Below are 15,534 nucleotides of genomic sequence, written 5' to 3' on the forward strand. Positions count from 1 at the left end.
TCAACAAAATCATGAATATAAATGATGAATGAAAGAGGACCCAGAACAAATCCCTGTGGAACACCACAGGTAACAGACCTCCAGTCTGAAAAGCAACCCTGTCTACCACCACTCTTTATCTCCTGCCGTTAAGCCAGTTATGTATCCAGTTAGCATATTGGAGGCATTTGGGCAAATTGAACATGTAGGACCAACAGGAAGTCCTCTTGCACTGATACGTTGACCAGTGGTTAGTATTGCTGCCTCACAGCGCCAGGAACCCGGGTTCAATTTCACCCTCAGGCAACTGTCTTTGTGGAGTTTACACTTTCTCCTCATGTCTGCCTGGGTTTTCTATGGGTCATAGTCAGAATGGAACTGGAGATGTGTATTTGAGAGATGGAGGTGCCTTTAGAAGCTTTCTGAAAATAATAACTAGAAAGGGATCACAGCAGCCAGGCCCTGATTACACTGATGCACTTCATTTACAGGAAAACTAGTGCCAGCAATATTACCTATGTTTCAAATATGGCGGGTGGTTTTGAGAGAGTTGGCTTAACTTGGTGAATGTGTAGAGCCTCCCCTGCAACTCACTCACTCTGATCACCTGGGATCATGGGATCCATCTGCTGACAGTAAAGTTCCAGTCATCTGCAGAAAAGGTGCATTGATAGATCCTTTAAGATGTATAACAGGCTCCCCACCATCTGAAATCAAATAGTGGTCACTACCTGTCGCCCAGTCACATCCAGAATGGCCTGTAGATGGGACAGTACACTCTCCAATAGCTGTAATTCACTGGCTCATTCATCTCAGATTGTGTACTGTGACTGGAAAATTCATCTCCAGATGTACATTGTATACAGTAATAGTTTTATTGCTAAATACAGAGTTATTGTAGTCAAAGAGCTGCGCAGCATTGAAACAGAATCTTTGATCCAACTTGTCCATTCCAACCAGATTAATCTAGCCCCATTTCCCAGCATTTGGCCCACATCCCTCTAACCCCTTCCTACTCAAACGCATCCAGATGCTTTTAAAAGTTATAATTGTACCATCCCCCACCACGTCCTCGGGCACTTCATTCCATACATACACCACCCTTTGTGTGCTTGGATCCCTTTTAAATCTTTCCCCCTCACCTTAAACTGTCTAGTTTTGGACTGCTTCACCCCAGGGAAAAGACTTTGTCTATTCACCCTATCCATGCACCTCGTGATTTTATAAACCTCTGTAAGGCCACTCCTGAGACTTCGACACTCCAGGGAAAACATACCCAGCTTACTCCGCCTCTCCCTATAGCTCAAACCCTCCAAACCTCGCAAGATCTTTTTGAACCCTTTCAAATTTCACAACATCCTCCTGTAGCAGAGAGACCAGAATTGAATGCAATATTCCAAAAGTGCCCTCACCAGCATCCTGTACAGCTGCAACATGACATCTTAACTCTTATACTCAATGCACTGACCAGTAAAGACATACCAAATACCTTCCAAATGTCTATTTGGGACTCCACCTTCAAGGAACTGTGACCTTGTACTTGAAGGTCTCTTTGTTCAACAACACAAGCAGATCTTACCATTAAGTGTATAATAAGTCCTGCCCTGATTTGCTTTTTCAAAATGCAGTACCTCACATTTATCTAAATTAAGCTCCATCTGCCTCTCCTTTGCTCTTTGGTCCATGTGATCAAGGTCCCCTTGCACTCTGGGCTAACCTTCTTGGCTAACAATTACATCTCCAATTTTGGTATCATCTGCAAACTTACTAGCTATATTTCCAAGTTCACATACAAATTATTTATGTAAATGATGAAACGCAGTGGACGCGGCACCAATCCTTTTGGTACCCTGCTGGCCTGAAAAGCAACCCTCCATCACAACCCTCTGTCTCCTACCTTCAGGCCAGTTCTGCATCCAAATGGCTAGTTCTCCCTGTATTCCATGTGATCTAAACTTGCTAACCAGTCTACTATAAGGAAACTTGTTGCACATCTTACTGAGCTCCATATGGATCATGCCCACTGGCATGCCTTCTTCAATTGTCTTTGTTTCTTCTTCATAAAACTCAGTCCCTTAAGTTAGTGAGACAATGTGTCCCATGCACACAGCCAAGTTGACTATTCCGAACCAGTCCTTGCCTTTCCAAATACACGTAAATCCTGTCCCTCAGGAACCTTTCAACAACTTGCCCACCACTGATGTCAGGCTCATTGGTCGATAGTTCTTCGCATTTCCTTACCACCTTTCTTAAATAATGGCACCAATCTTAGCCAACTTCCAGTCTGTGGCACCTCACCTGCGACTATCGATGGTTCAGATATTTCAGCCAGGGGCCCAGCAATCACTTCCTGAGCTTCCCACAGTGTTCTAGGGTACACCTGATCAGTGATGAATGTCTGTTGCATTTTTATGTATACCCTTACTACTGTTTGGTCCCCAGCCTCTCGGAAAATGGGATCTCAGCTTCAAGTATGAAGGATCTAGCCTGTGCTCTCAGTTCAAACTGTTCACTGATCGAGTTGGATCTGGGCCATAATAAATTATGTGATTCAGGAGTGAAGCTTCTGTCTGCAGCTCTGGGGAAGTCAAAATGCAAAATTCAGAAACTGCGGTAAGCATCCTGAATACGTTTAATTGTTTTCATTAACTGGTATTTGCACAGCCCACAATCAGTCATAATCTTATTTAAAGTGGCCAAGTGATTAATAATAGCATCCATGCTGCTGAATCAGAAGGCTGTGGATTCAAGTGTCGCCCCAGATACCCAAGCACAAAAATTGAGGCTGACAGTCAATGACGTATAGAGTGAGTGCTGCACTGTCACAAATGTTGTTCGAGAAACACTTTAAACTGGCAACCTGTGTGTTCCCCCTGGTGAATTTAAATGGTACTATGGCACTCTGTTTTGAAGAAGACCAGGTGAGTTACAACATCATCCTGGCCAATATTTAAATCAAAGTCAGCTTCTTCTGAACAAGGAGACAATGACCGGCTGCCAGTGAAATGTTATGGCCTCCAACAAAACATTAAGTGGATTCTTTTATCAGACTCATTAGCTTCCACAGCAGTGTCTGGGAGAGAAATTGATAAAACAACTGCTGTTCACCTTTTTACTGTCATGAAAAGACCCACATCACTTCACAGGAGCACTGTAAAATTACAAATGAGACTGAACTGATCAAAGACACGTTATGTCCCGTGGCCAAAAGCTTGTTCAAAGGTGTTAGATATCACAGAGAGTAGTAGTGCTGGAAGAGATTACAAAGAAACAGAAGGGTAAGACCGTGGTCGGAACTCATAAAAAGAATAGACTTGAAATCAAGATATTGCTTAATCAGGAGCCAGAGGATGTCAGTAAACTCAGCAACACGCAAAATACACTGGGTTGGGGTGGGGCACGGTGGTTGGGGGGGTGGTGGTGAGTCGGTGGTGGTGGCAGGGGGATTTTTGCCAAAAGTGGGAAGATTGATCGGGGAAAGTCACTCATGGAGGCACCAATCAGACAAACACTACCCTGTACCTGGAGGAGTTAGAACCTGCAAGGAGCTACTCAGCCTATCACAGGCTGAATCATAGAATCCCTGCAATGTGGAAGCAGCCCATTCAGCTCATTGAGTCCACGCTGACCCTCTGAAGAGCATCCTATCCTGAACTATCCCCCTACCCTATCCCTGTAACCCTGCATTTCCCATGGCTAACCCACCGAGCCTGCACACCCCTGGCCACAATAAGCAATTTGGCAAGACCACTCCACCTCACCTGCACATCTTTGGGAGGAAACCTATGTCAACATTGTGAGAATGTTCAAACTCCACGCATTCGTTCGAGGGTGGGTCCCTGGCACTGTGAGGCAGCAGTACTGAAGACCGGGCCACTGTGCCAACTGGTTCCTGCTGCAAACATGGCAGGGAAGCAGTGTCTGACTGGATGAATAGCAAGCAGAAGGGTGACAGCAGTCAGCATGACTAGAGTAGGGCTGGAGGGGACGGCCTGCAGGAAGGGAGTTTGGAGGGGGCAGCCTGCAGAGGAAGGGAGGCTGGAACAGGCGAGCTCAACAGACCTCTGTGGTAAAGAACTTAACAGATTCCCAACCTTCAAGATATTTAGACTTAGCAAACAGATTGTGTAAGTTAACAACAAAGCATCGTAAAGGTGGGAATAATAACCGTGGATAAGGTAATGGAAATCTGGATAGATACTGACTCGAGTCACTGACAAAATGTCTCGCTACTAATGAGGAGGTTTGTCAGTGATCCATTCAATGACATGTACATGAATATGAACATAAAAGGTATGATAAATAGCAACTGAAAGCTTTTTTAGAAAGGAGCCATGCCGTAAAATGTAAAATATTGAATCAACGTTTCGCAAATCGACCAAGCTGTAAGTGATTGTTTGCACCAAAGTGCTGTAGACATGCTCAGAATTTGTTGCAGGTGGTGGGAGGATACACAGATAGATCTTCTACAATGCAATAGTTGTGTTCTTGTGTGACCTCGCGCTGAAGCAAATGGTGCTGTAGAAAATTGCGTTATAGGGAAATCGCTATAGAAAATTGCTATACCTGTACAGCAGAAAGTTTGCATTATCCAAACAGCATCCACTATTCATCAATTGTATTATAGCCAATTCGTGTTAACAAAACACAGAATCGCCTGTGATAACAAGGTGTAGAGCTGGATAAGCGCAGCAGACCAAGCAGCATCAGGGGAGCAGGAAGGCTGACGTTTCCAGCCTAGACCCTCCTTCTGAAGAAGGGTCTAAGCCCGAAACATCAGCCTTCCTGCTCCTCTGATGCTGCTTGGCCTGCTGTGCTCATCCTGCTCTACACCTTGTTATCTCAGATTCTCAATAATGAGTAATCTTCCCACTGCCTGGGGAGGGGCTACAATTAGTTCTACTTTCTCAAAACATTTGATTCACAGCATGTAGGCTGAAAGACTTTCAATGAACCCAAAGCCTTAAATAACTCGGTCAGCAAGATACAAGGTGATGCCAGTTAAAATCGGGGAGATATGATTAATTTTCAGAGAGAGGAACTTAAAGAACGGAGACCCCTAGGGAAGGAGAAATGTTGTGAAACTTGAAAGGGTTCAGAAAAGATTCACAAGAATGTTTAGGGCTGGGAGAGTTTGAACTGTAGGAAGGTTGAATAGTCTGGGACTATTTTCCCAGCATCATCAGAGGCTAAGGGGTGACCTTGTAGAGGTTTATAAAATCATGAAGGGGGCATAGATAGACTGAATAGCCCAGGCCTTCTTCTCAGGTTTAAGGTGAGAGGGGAAAGATTTTGAAAAGGGACCTAAGGAGCAACTTTTTTGTGCAGAAGATGGAGCATGTATGGAATGAGCTGCCAGAGGAAGAGGTGGAGGCTGGTACAATTTTAGCATTTAAAAGGTGTCTGGATGATTCCATGAACAGTAAGGGTTTGGGCCTAATGTTGGCACCTGGGACCAGATTAATTTAGGGTATCTGGTTGGCATGTACGAGTTGGACCGAAGCATCTGTTTGTACGTTGTACAACTCTGACCCTATGCTCAGGGAAGGCTGTTGATAAATTGGAAAAGTACCGCATGGAACAAACTGTTTAAGTACACTCTTCAAGGTTGTTTGGTATTGATTACAAATTTCTGAAGATGTTATAGAAAATGACGAGGAACTGTCTTAATGTTGCACAGCTGTGAAGATAGAACTGCCTTAACTGGGGAGGTATTGCCTAGTGGAGTTATTGCAAGACTATTTATCCAGGTAATATTCTGGGGACCTGGGTTCGAATCTTGTCATGACAGATGACTTCAGATTGAATTAAAATCTGGAATTAAGAATCTGATGATGGCTGAAACCACTGTTATAAACTGACGTTTTCCTCACTACCATCAGTTCCGAGGGAAGATCACTCGACCCAAAACATTAACTCTGATTTCTGACCAAGGTGATGCCAGATCTCCTGAGCTTTTCCAACAATTCCTGTTTTTGCTCTTTCGGGTTTCAGAAAACCGCTGTTGATTGGTGGACCAGCAATGTCCTTTTAAGGGAAGGAAACTGCAGTCTTTATCTGGTCTCACCTACATGTCACTGTGTACTCACAGCAATGTAACTGCCTCTTAACTGCCCTCTGGATAGTTTTGGGTGAGCGATAAATGTTGGTCTAGCCAGCGCCACCCAAATAATTTGAATGCAAAAAAAATGTGCAGTTTGTCTGATGATGGACACATCGGTCCTTATTGTCATTATGAGCTCATTGGTCCAAACGGACGACTAATTAAAGTGCTTACTATAGTCAAATGATTAACCGAAGAGGTATTCAATGGACAAATCTGACTATTTTAAGTACAGCAGCAAAACCCACTGGAAAATATGGAAGTTGAATGAATGTTTGGATGAAGGGCAGGAGGGTAGGCTTGTGAATTAGGAACATAAAGTATAAAGATGGAAGGTTTCTCAGAACATTTGATCCACAGCATGTAGGCTGAATCCAGGAGAGAGCATGTGTTTTCAAAGAGATCAGGATCTGTTGAAATAAATCCTATTAATAGGTAGATTAGATCAACCAGGAGCAGTCCAGAAAAAAACAGAGGCTGTTGCTTAACAAGGATAAGCAATATAGGGCAAACCTGGAAATGCACCGGGAGCAGAAGCCCACATGATTTAGGAAGTCTTTGTGGTAATGAACTAAGTAGAATAGAAGTTAATAAAAGATGCCAAGAAATACAATGCTGGAGAGAATTTGGAGTGTATAGATGAAAAACTAGGAGTCAACGAGCTGATCACCGTGGTGGACATGCATAGAAACAGTGTCAGCTGATGGGGTTCAGAAGAGTAAAGCAAGGCTTTAGATACAAAGGTAGATGTTGTCCATGTGGACTTCACAGCATTCGACAAGATGCTGTGTGGTACACTGGCTAACAAGAGTAGATTATATGGAATGCAGAGTGAGCTAGCCAATTTGATATAAATATTAGTTTAAAGATGGGAGGCAGAGGGTGGTGGTAGACAGTTGCTTTTTGGACTGGAGGCTTGTGACCAGCGGTGTGTCACCAGATTTGGTGCTGGGTCCACTGCTTTTTGCCATTTGTATAAATGATTTAGATGTGAATATAGGAGGTATGGTTAGTAAGTTTGCAGATGACACCAAAATAATGGTGTAGTGGACAGCAACGAAGATTATCTCAGAATACAACAGGACCTTGATCAGATGTGCAGAAGAAGTTTAGTTTAGATATATATGAGGTGTTGCATTTTGATAAGGCAATCAGGTCAGAATTTACGCACATAGTGGTAGGGTTCTGAGGAGTGTTACCAACAAAGAGACGTGGGGTACTGGTTCGTAGTTCCTTGAAGGTGCAGCCACAGATAGACACAATAGTGAAGAATGCATTTTGGTACACTTGCCTTCATTGATCGGCACATTGAGTTTATAAGTTGGGATGTAATGTTGCAGCTGTATGGGATGTTACTTTGGCCACTTTCGGAATGCTGCATTTAGTCCTAGTCTCCCTGCTATAGGAAAGACGCTGTTAAACTTCAAAGGATTCAGAAAGGATTTACAAGGATATTGCCAGGATTGGAAGCTTTGAGCTGTAGGGGGACTCTGAATATGCCAGATGTCCCCTGCGCCGCAACCTCTCCCCCCTCCCCCCCCCCCCCCCCCCCCCCCGAGCATTGGAGGCTGAGGAGTGACCTCATAGCGGTTTATAAAATCATGAGGCAATTACAGCATTTAAAAGCATTTGAGTGGGTGCATGAATTAAGGAGGGATGTGAACCAAACACTGGCAAGTAGGACTAGATCAGTTTAGGTTATCTGGTCGGCACAGACTATTTGGACTGAAGGTTCTGTTTCTCTACTGTATATCTCTATGACTGTAATTGAAATTAAAGCTGCATTTGAATTGAATTAGATTTATTGTTACGTATCAAATGAGTTCAAGAAAATTCATATGTCGCCATTTGCAGCACCATCTTGGGTACAAAGGTACCCGGGTACAATCCTTACTTACTGAATAGAAAAATGATAAATGAATTTATATTACAGCTGTAGATCAGAATAATTTCTGCAGGGAGATTAGTTTAAGAGAGAAATGTTTCTTCCTCCTCTGTAAATTAAACAAATATGGATCTGGCCTAAAGGATGCTTCTAAAATTTTGTACTTTCCAGATCTGTCTTGTGAAAACTGGGTTGTCTTAAGTTAACAGTAGTCTCAGTTATATTTTACTGGCACCACTCCAAAAGCTTGTGATTTCAAATAAACCTTTTGGACTATAATCTGGAACAAAAACAAAGTTACTGGAAAAGCTCAGCAGGTCTGGCAGCATCTGTGGAGGAGAAAAAAAATACAGTTAAGATTTTGAGTCCGGTGACCCAACCTCAGAGCTGACGAACAGTTCTGAGGAAGGGTCACTGGACCCAAAACGTTAACTCTTTTCTTTTCTCCTTCACAGATGCTGCCAGACCTGCTGAGCTTTTCCAGCAACTTTGTTTTTTTGTTCCTGATTTACAGCATCCACAGTTCTTATAGACGATAATCTGGTCATGTGACTTCTGGCTAAGAAACTCAGCTGGTCTGGCATCGTCTTTGGAGAGAGAGCAAAGTTAACACCTTGAATCCAGCGATCCTTCTTCAGAACTGGAATTTCGGATCACTGGATTTCGGAAAAAGTATTGGAAAAATTTCCAAAAAGGGATCAGCAGCAATACTCATTGATAATATGTCACTTTGTCATGATATACGCTCAGTGAAATACAATATGGGAAAGTAAAGACTGAGGATTGATATTGCAGTTTTAAAACAGATGCTGGAAATCGAGAGATCTCCAGACTGAAATGGATAGGTAGCAGCAGTCAACTGTCTGATTGTTTTACAAGAGAATTCGGCAAGTTCTGATAAATTATTGGACATGCTGCAGGTTAGGCTGATGATGGATACAATTCCATGTTCTACGTCCTGGTTGCTTGCTCATTCAGTCTGTTCCCTCTTCAGGTCATATCTCAACAATTGTCACTTTCCTATTTGTGAGATGAGTGTGCAATTTGCCAGTGGCTTTTACTACGGTGCACCAGTGATTACATTTCTAAAGTATTTAAAAGGCTGCAAAGCCTTTTAGTTTGTCTTTGAGTCGCGACTAGTAGCAAGTTTGTCTCTCTTTTAGTAGAGTTACTAATAGAAAACTGTCATTATTGTATCAGTAACAGTAATATTAATAAATCCTTGCGATGGACCCTGATTTCTGTTCCTTCTCTGTCTGATCCCCAGGCTGGATGATAACCGTCTCTCAGATTCTTGTACTGGCGATCTTGCATCTGCCCTTAATTCAAACTGCACACTGACAGAGCTGAATCTGGAGTACAACTCTTTCACTGATAAATCAGTCCCTGCACTCTGCCGCATCATAATAAACTGCACTGGACTAGCACGGATCGAGTGAGTGATTTATGTTCATGTTTGCATTAATTACTAAAGTCCAAATCTAAGTCAGTCACTCACTTAGTCGATAATTGTCGGTAATTATGATTGAAACAATAACCTCGGTCATTTTAGACACCGCTGTTCAATCTGTGTGATCTGTTTAATCTCTTTCAGACTGTGGGAGAATAAATTCAGTTCAAATGGAAAAAATCAACTTCAGTCACTCCAGGGTACAAGACGTGGACTCAATGTGGTGTTGTCAGCACGTTAATTACCCATGTCACATAAATTTTGTTTGATTCTCTGTCCCTCAACTATAGTCACCCAGTGCTCAAAGTTGGAATAAAAACTGAAAGAACTGTGGATGTTGTAAATCAGGAACAAACGCAAAGTTGCTAGAAAAGCTCACCAGGCCTGGCAGCATCTGTGATGGGAAAAACAGAATTAACATTTCGGGTCCTGTGACCCTTCCTAAGAACTGTTCTGAGGAAAGGTCACCAGACCCGAAACGTTAACTATTTTTTTTTACCTTCACATATGCTGCCAGACCTGCTGAGCTTTTCTAGCAACTTTGTTTTTGCAAGCTGGAACCCTGTTGGCCATTCCCAGCTTGAGCTGAGTGAGCGTCACCACCCACTGAGAGAACAGAGGCCCAGCCACAGAGTCGCAAGACTCAGGGGCCTGACCCCACAATGCTGTATTTGCAGCATATGGAGTTATAGAGTCATAGAGATGCACAGCACAGAAATTGACCCTTTGGTCGAACTTGTCTATGCTGAACAAATATTCTAAATTAATCTCATCTCTTTAGCAAGCATCAGGCCCATATCCTTGTAAACCTTCCTTTAGTATACCCATCCAGATGCCTTTTAAATGTTGTAATTATACCAGCCTTCGCTACCTCCTTTGGCGTCTCATTCCAACACGCACCATCCTCTGCCCCTTAGGTCCCTTTTTAAATCTTTCCCCTTTCACCTCAAACTTATGCCTTCTAGTTTTGGACTCCCCTACCCATACCCCACATGATTTTATGAACTTCTGTAAAGTCACCCCTCAGCCTCCGACACTCCAGGGAAAATAGCCCCAGCCTTTTCACCATCTCCCTCTAGCCTCCAACCCTGGCAAAATCCTACTCCATCTCTTCTGAACACTTTCAAGTTTCACAATATCCTTCCTAGAGCACAGAGACCAGAATTGAACGTAGCATTTCAAAAGTGGCCTAACCTATGTCCTATACAACCACAACATGACCTCCCAACTTCTATACTCAGTGCACTGACCAATTAAGGCAAGGTTACCAAATACTGCCTTCACACGCTGTTTACTTGTGACTCCACTTTTAAGGAACTATGAACCTGTACCTGAGGTCTCCTTTTTTGGCAACCCTCCCCAGGACTTTGCCGTTAAGTGTATAAATCCTGCCCTGATTTTCCTTGCCAACATGGACCACCTCACATTTATCTAAATTAAACTCTATCTACCAGTCTTCGGTGCATTTGCCTGTCAGATCCAGGTCCCATTGTACTCAGAGGTAACCTTTGTTGTCCACTATGCCACCAATCTTTGTGTCATCTGCAAATCTACTCACCTTTTCTCCTATATTCAAATCCAAATCACTATATAATAACAAGAACCAGTGGACACAGCACCAATTGTTGTGCCACACTGCTGGTCACAGGCGTCCAGTCTGAAAAGCAAGCCTCCAACACCACCCTCTGCCCCCTACCTTTGAGCCAATTTTGTATCCAAATGACAAGTTCTTCCTGTATTCCTTGTGATCTAACCTTGCTGACCAGTCTATCATGCGGAACCTTGTCAAATGCCTTACTGAAGTCCATACAGACAGCGTCCACTGCTCTGCCTTCATCAGTCTTCTTTGTCACTTCTTCAAAAAACTGAATCAAGTTAGTAAGACACAATTTCCCACCGACAAAGCCATGTTGATTATCCCTAATCAGTCCCTGCCTCTCCAAATACATGTAAATCCTGTCCCTCAGAATCCGTTCCCCTAACGACTTACCCATCAATCTGTAGTTTCCTGGCTTTTCCTTTCAACCTTTCTAAAATGATGGCACCACATTAGCTAACCTCAGTCTTCCAGCACCTCACCCGTGGCTATCGATGATACAAATGTTTCCACAAGAGCCCAGCAGCCTCTTCCCTAGCTTCCCACAAGGTTCTAGGGTATCTCTGGTCAGGTCCAAGAGATTTAACCACCTTTATGCATTTTAAGACACTGAGCACCACCAGTTCTGTAACATGGACACTTTTCAAGCTATCACTATTTATTTCCCCAAATTCTGTATCTACCATCTCCTCTCCACAGTAAACATTGGTGTGAAATACCCATTTAATGTCTCACCCATCTCCTGCGGTCCCACAAATTGATGATCTCTTAAGAGGCCTTTTTGAGCTTTAAGAGACATCATTCTCTCCCTACTTATTCTTTTGTCCTTGGTGTATTTATAGAATCCCTTTAGATTCTCCTTAGCAATATTTTCCAAAGCTTTTTCATCTCCCCCTTTTGTCCTCCTGATTTTCCCTTTTGAGTATTTGTGAAATCAATCTGGACAAAATGCTGAAAATTGGAGATAACAAAAAGTGTGGAGCTGGATGAACACAGTAGGCAAAGCAGCATCTTAGGAGCACAAAAGCTGACATTTTGGGCCTAGACTCTTCATCTGAAATTTTTCTGCAGCTCCCATTATCTTTGATACAATTTTAACCTCACTGCAAAGCCTCTTCCAGGGATGCCTAACCTGAAGAAGTTACGCTCCTCCCTCCGGACTAACCTCAGGGGCTCTCTCTCCCACTGCAATTCTCTTGTAATCTCTTCGGCCTCTTTCTGATGAAGGGTCTAGGCCCGAAACGTCAGCTTTTGTGCTCCTAAAATTCTGCTTGGCCTGCTGTGTTCATCCAGCTCCACACTTTGTTATCTCGGATTCTCCAACAATCTGCAGTTCCCATTATCTCTGATACAAAATGCTCAACTCTGTTGCCCTGGCATTCCATAATAAATTTAATTCTAATGAACCATGAACACAGGCCTATAGGACTGGAACATTTTTTTCATCACATGGGGAACTGAGGGATATGGTGAACCGGCAGGAAAGTAGAGTTGATAATGAAGGTTCTCAAACCTATTGAATGGCAGAGGAAGCTTGTGTTATTTGAGGTCTTTAGGTTATGAATTAATTTACCCAGGTATCCCATAATGCCAGAACAATCAATCACTACAGACACAAGTCTGTACAAATACAACTGTTGCAACTTTGATCATGAACAAGTGATAGTAAGACTGTAATATTAGCAATGCTGTTCCTAATTGTGCTCAACCCCCTTAGTTGTTACAGTACTTCCCAGAGTCTGTTGTAAGTTTAGTCGAGTTTGTGAAGTCATTGTGCTCTCACTGACTCTGGACGGTTAGTTAGTCATCCAAGCCTCATTACATAAAACATAAAGCATAGAACAGTACAGGCCCTTCGGTCCATGATGTTGTGCTGACCTATTATCCTACTAAGATCAATCTACCCTGCATACCCTACGTTATACTGTCCTCCATTTTCCCATCCAAGAGTTGCTTAAAAGTCTCTAAAGTATCCGATTCCGTTAACCACTGCCGGCAGCACATTCCACATGCCAAACACTCTGTGTGAAGAACCTACCTCCGACATTTCCCCTATATCTTCGTCCAGTCACCCTAAAATTCTGCCCCCTCATAATAGTCATTTCCACCCTGGGAAAAAGTCTCTGACTATCCACTCCATGCCTCTCATTGCTTCCCAATGGGGTGAGGCATGTGCATGCACACCAGTGTGAACCCAATCTGGGCTGTGATGGGACACTGACAATTACACCCAGGCTCCTGGTCCCTTTCTCCCTCTCTGCTTTTTTGAAAAATAATCCATTGCTGATGTAAAAAACCAACCTTATGCTTGTCAGCTTCACGCTCGTCAACTTCACAGCATTGACCAGTTTCGTTCACGAAGTTACTCACGAATGGTACACCTTCTCATTCAAGTGTATCTCAATGAGAAGAGCTTTGAAATGTCTCCTTAAAGCCTGGTCTTAAGTCTTAGTGCCAATTTTAGGCCCTCTGTGACTCATTCCTCACACCCCTCATTCTCCATCACCTTATCATGCCCCATCCATGCTCCCAAACAACTCCTTCAGCCAACCATATCTTCCGTAACCATAAGAGCTTAAGACATAGGAGTGGAAGTAAGGCCATTCGGCCCATCAAGTCCACTCCGCCATTAAATCATGGCTGATGGGCATTTCAACTCCAATTCTCCCCGTAGCCCTTGATTCCTTGTGAGATCAAGAATTTGTCGATCTCTGCCTTGAAGGCATCCAACGTCCTGGCCTCCACTGCACTCCGTGGCAATGAATTCCACAAGCCCACCACTCTCTGGCTGAAGAAATGTCGTTTCATTTCAGTCTTAAATTTACCCCCTCTAATTTTAAGGCTGTGCCCACGGGCCCTCGTCTCCCCGCCTAATGGAAACAACTTCCTAGCCTCCACCCCTTCTAAGCCATACATTATCTTGTAAGTTTCTGTTAGATCTCCCCTCAACCTTCTAAACTCTAACAACATACATCCCTCTGTTCCACCCCCATGGCCTCCAGTAGCCCCTCAGCCATCTTTGTGTCAAATTAATGGAGCTCACTCACCACCCTTGTCCCTCAGGATCTCATATGTTTCAGTAAGATAATTTTGATTCAGCTAAATTTCAGTGAGTTTAGGAAGAACCTCCCAAATGTTTATTAGTGTCTGTAAATGTCTTTGTCTAACATTTAACAGTCCCCAGCAGAGGGTGATCATGCTGTGACTGAGTGTGAGGGAGTGATATTCAGAGGGTCCAGCAGAGGGAGATAACTGTCAGTGGTGTGTGGGCAGTCATTGGCACTGTCCTGAGTTTAAAAATCGCTCACACAATTTGTGTCAAGCAGCTCCTTCCCAGCATTGACCAAATGAACTGTTGACAAAAAAATGGAACAATCTTGTAATATCCCTTGATATGTTGCTGGGAAGAAGAAAATTTGTTTCTTAATCTTGTCTTCAACTCTATCATGCACTTCTGACCAATTTTGTAATACACTTATATTTGTTTGTATAATAGTCTAATGTTAAATTGTAAATACATTGTTCAATTATATAATGTATTTATCATCATTTGTATATATCTCAAGCTTATTAAAATTCCAGCCTTGGCATGTTTGTTTTATGTTTTATTAACCTTGTGCAAAAATCTTGTGTTCATTTATGTCTGAGAGGGGGAGCTGAGGCCAGCTGGAATGCTGAATCTTGCCTCTTCACTGTCTCCATGTCGCTCCTCACTCACATTTGTCTCTGTCTCACATTTTCCCTTCTCTCTCTCCCTCTCTGTAAAATCATCTGTCCTTTCCTCACTCTCTCTCTCTTTCTCTTTCTGCTTTCTGATTTGCTCTCCCTCTTTCTTCTCTCTTTCTCTTCTGTCTGTCTGCTCTCTCTCTCCTCTATCCGTGCCTTTTCTCTCTCTCCTCTCTTTTTGCTCTCTCTTTCTCCTGTCTTACCCCCTTTCTGCCCTCAAATCCTCTCCATTACCAACCTCGAGATAAAAGCCCCTCTTTATTACCCTCCATGTACAAGCGCACCTTGCTGAGCTCCACACTCTAGGGCCAGGGGTAAATGAGTCTGGACTGACCTGCCTGAGACGAACCATCTCTGCACAGCAGGATCCCAGTCCCAGAATTACAGAAGTCTCACAGCACAGAGGGAGTTCTTTCAGCCCATCATACCTGTCTCCCATTAAATGATGTGGTTCTTGTCCAGCTCCTATGGATTTGCCCCTGAATGGTCTCATCAAATTCCCTTCCTTTGAAGATTGTTCTTCCATTCCTAGTAGTCCTTGGAGTCTTGTTGTCAGTTCTGATATGTTCCTGATGGAGGGAAGTGTAGTTATTTGTGTAAGATCCTCAACTTCCACAGCAACCACCCCAACACCCAGAAACAAAGCTGCATTAGGACACTATTTAAACAGGCCAGGATACACTGTGACAGTCCAGAACTGCACAGGAAAGAGGAAGAGCACCTATATAAAATCCTCACTATAAACTGATATCCCCACAACAACATGCACGGATGCCAACAAAACAGACAACAAC

At 43.2% G+C, this 15,534-nt stretch overlaps 1 protein-coding gene across 3 annotated transcripts in view; it reads left to right on the forward strand.

The window, feature by feature from the left end:
- LOC125461497 (NACHT, LRR and PYD domains-containing protein 3-like) overlaps window positions 1-14,622 on the forward strand; it is a 98,822-nt gene extending 84,200 nt beyond the window's left edge. For all 3 annotated transcript variants that reach the window (XM_048550347.2, XM_048550348.2, XM_048550349.2), the window contains 3 exons: window positions 2,422-2,592; window positions 9,235-9,402; window positions 9,562-14,622. In XM_048550347.2, coding sequence (XP_048406304.2) covers window positions 2,422-2,592; window positions 9,235-9,402; window positions 9,562-9,658 — 436 coding nt within the window. In that variant the 3' untranslated portion in view covers window positions 9,659-14,622. The remainder of the gene's footprint in view (window positions 1-2,421; window positions 2,593-9,234; window positions 9,403-9,561) is intronic.
- The last annotated feature ends 912 nt before the right edge of the window (window positions 14,623-15,534 follow it).

This window comes from Stegostoma tigrinum, chromosome 40, assembly GCF_030684315.1.
Source record: "Stegostoma tigrinum isolate sSteTig4 chromosome 40, sSteTig4.hap1, whole genome shotgun sequence".
NCBI lineage: Eukaryota > Metazoa > Chordata > Chondrichthyes > Orectolobiformes > Stegostomatidae > Stegostoma > Stegostoma tigrinum.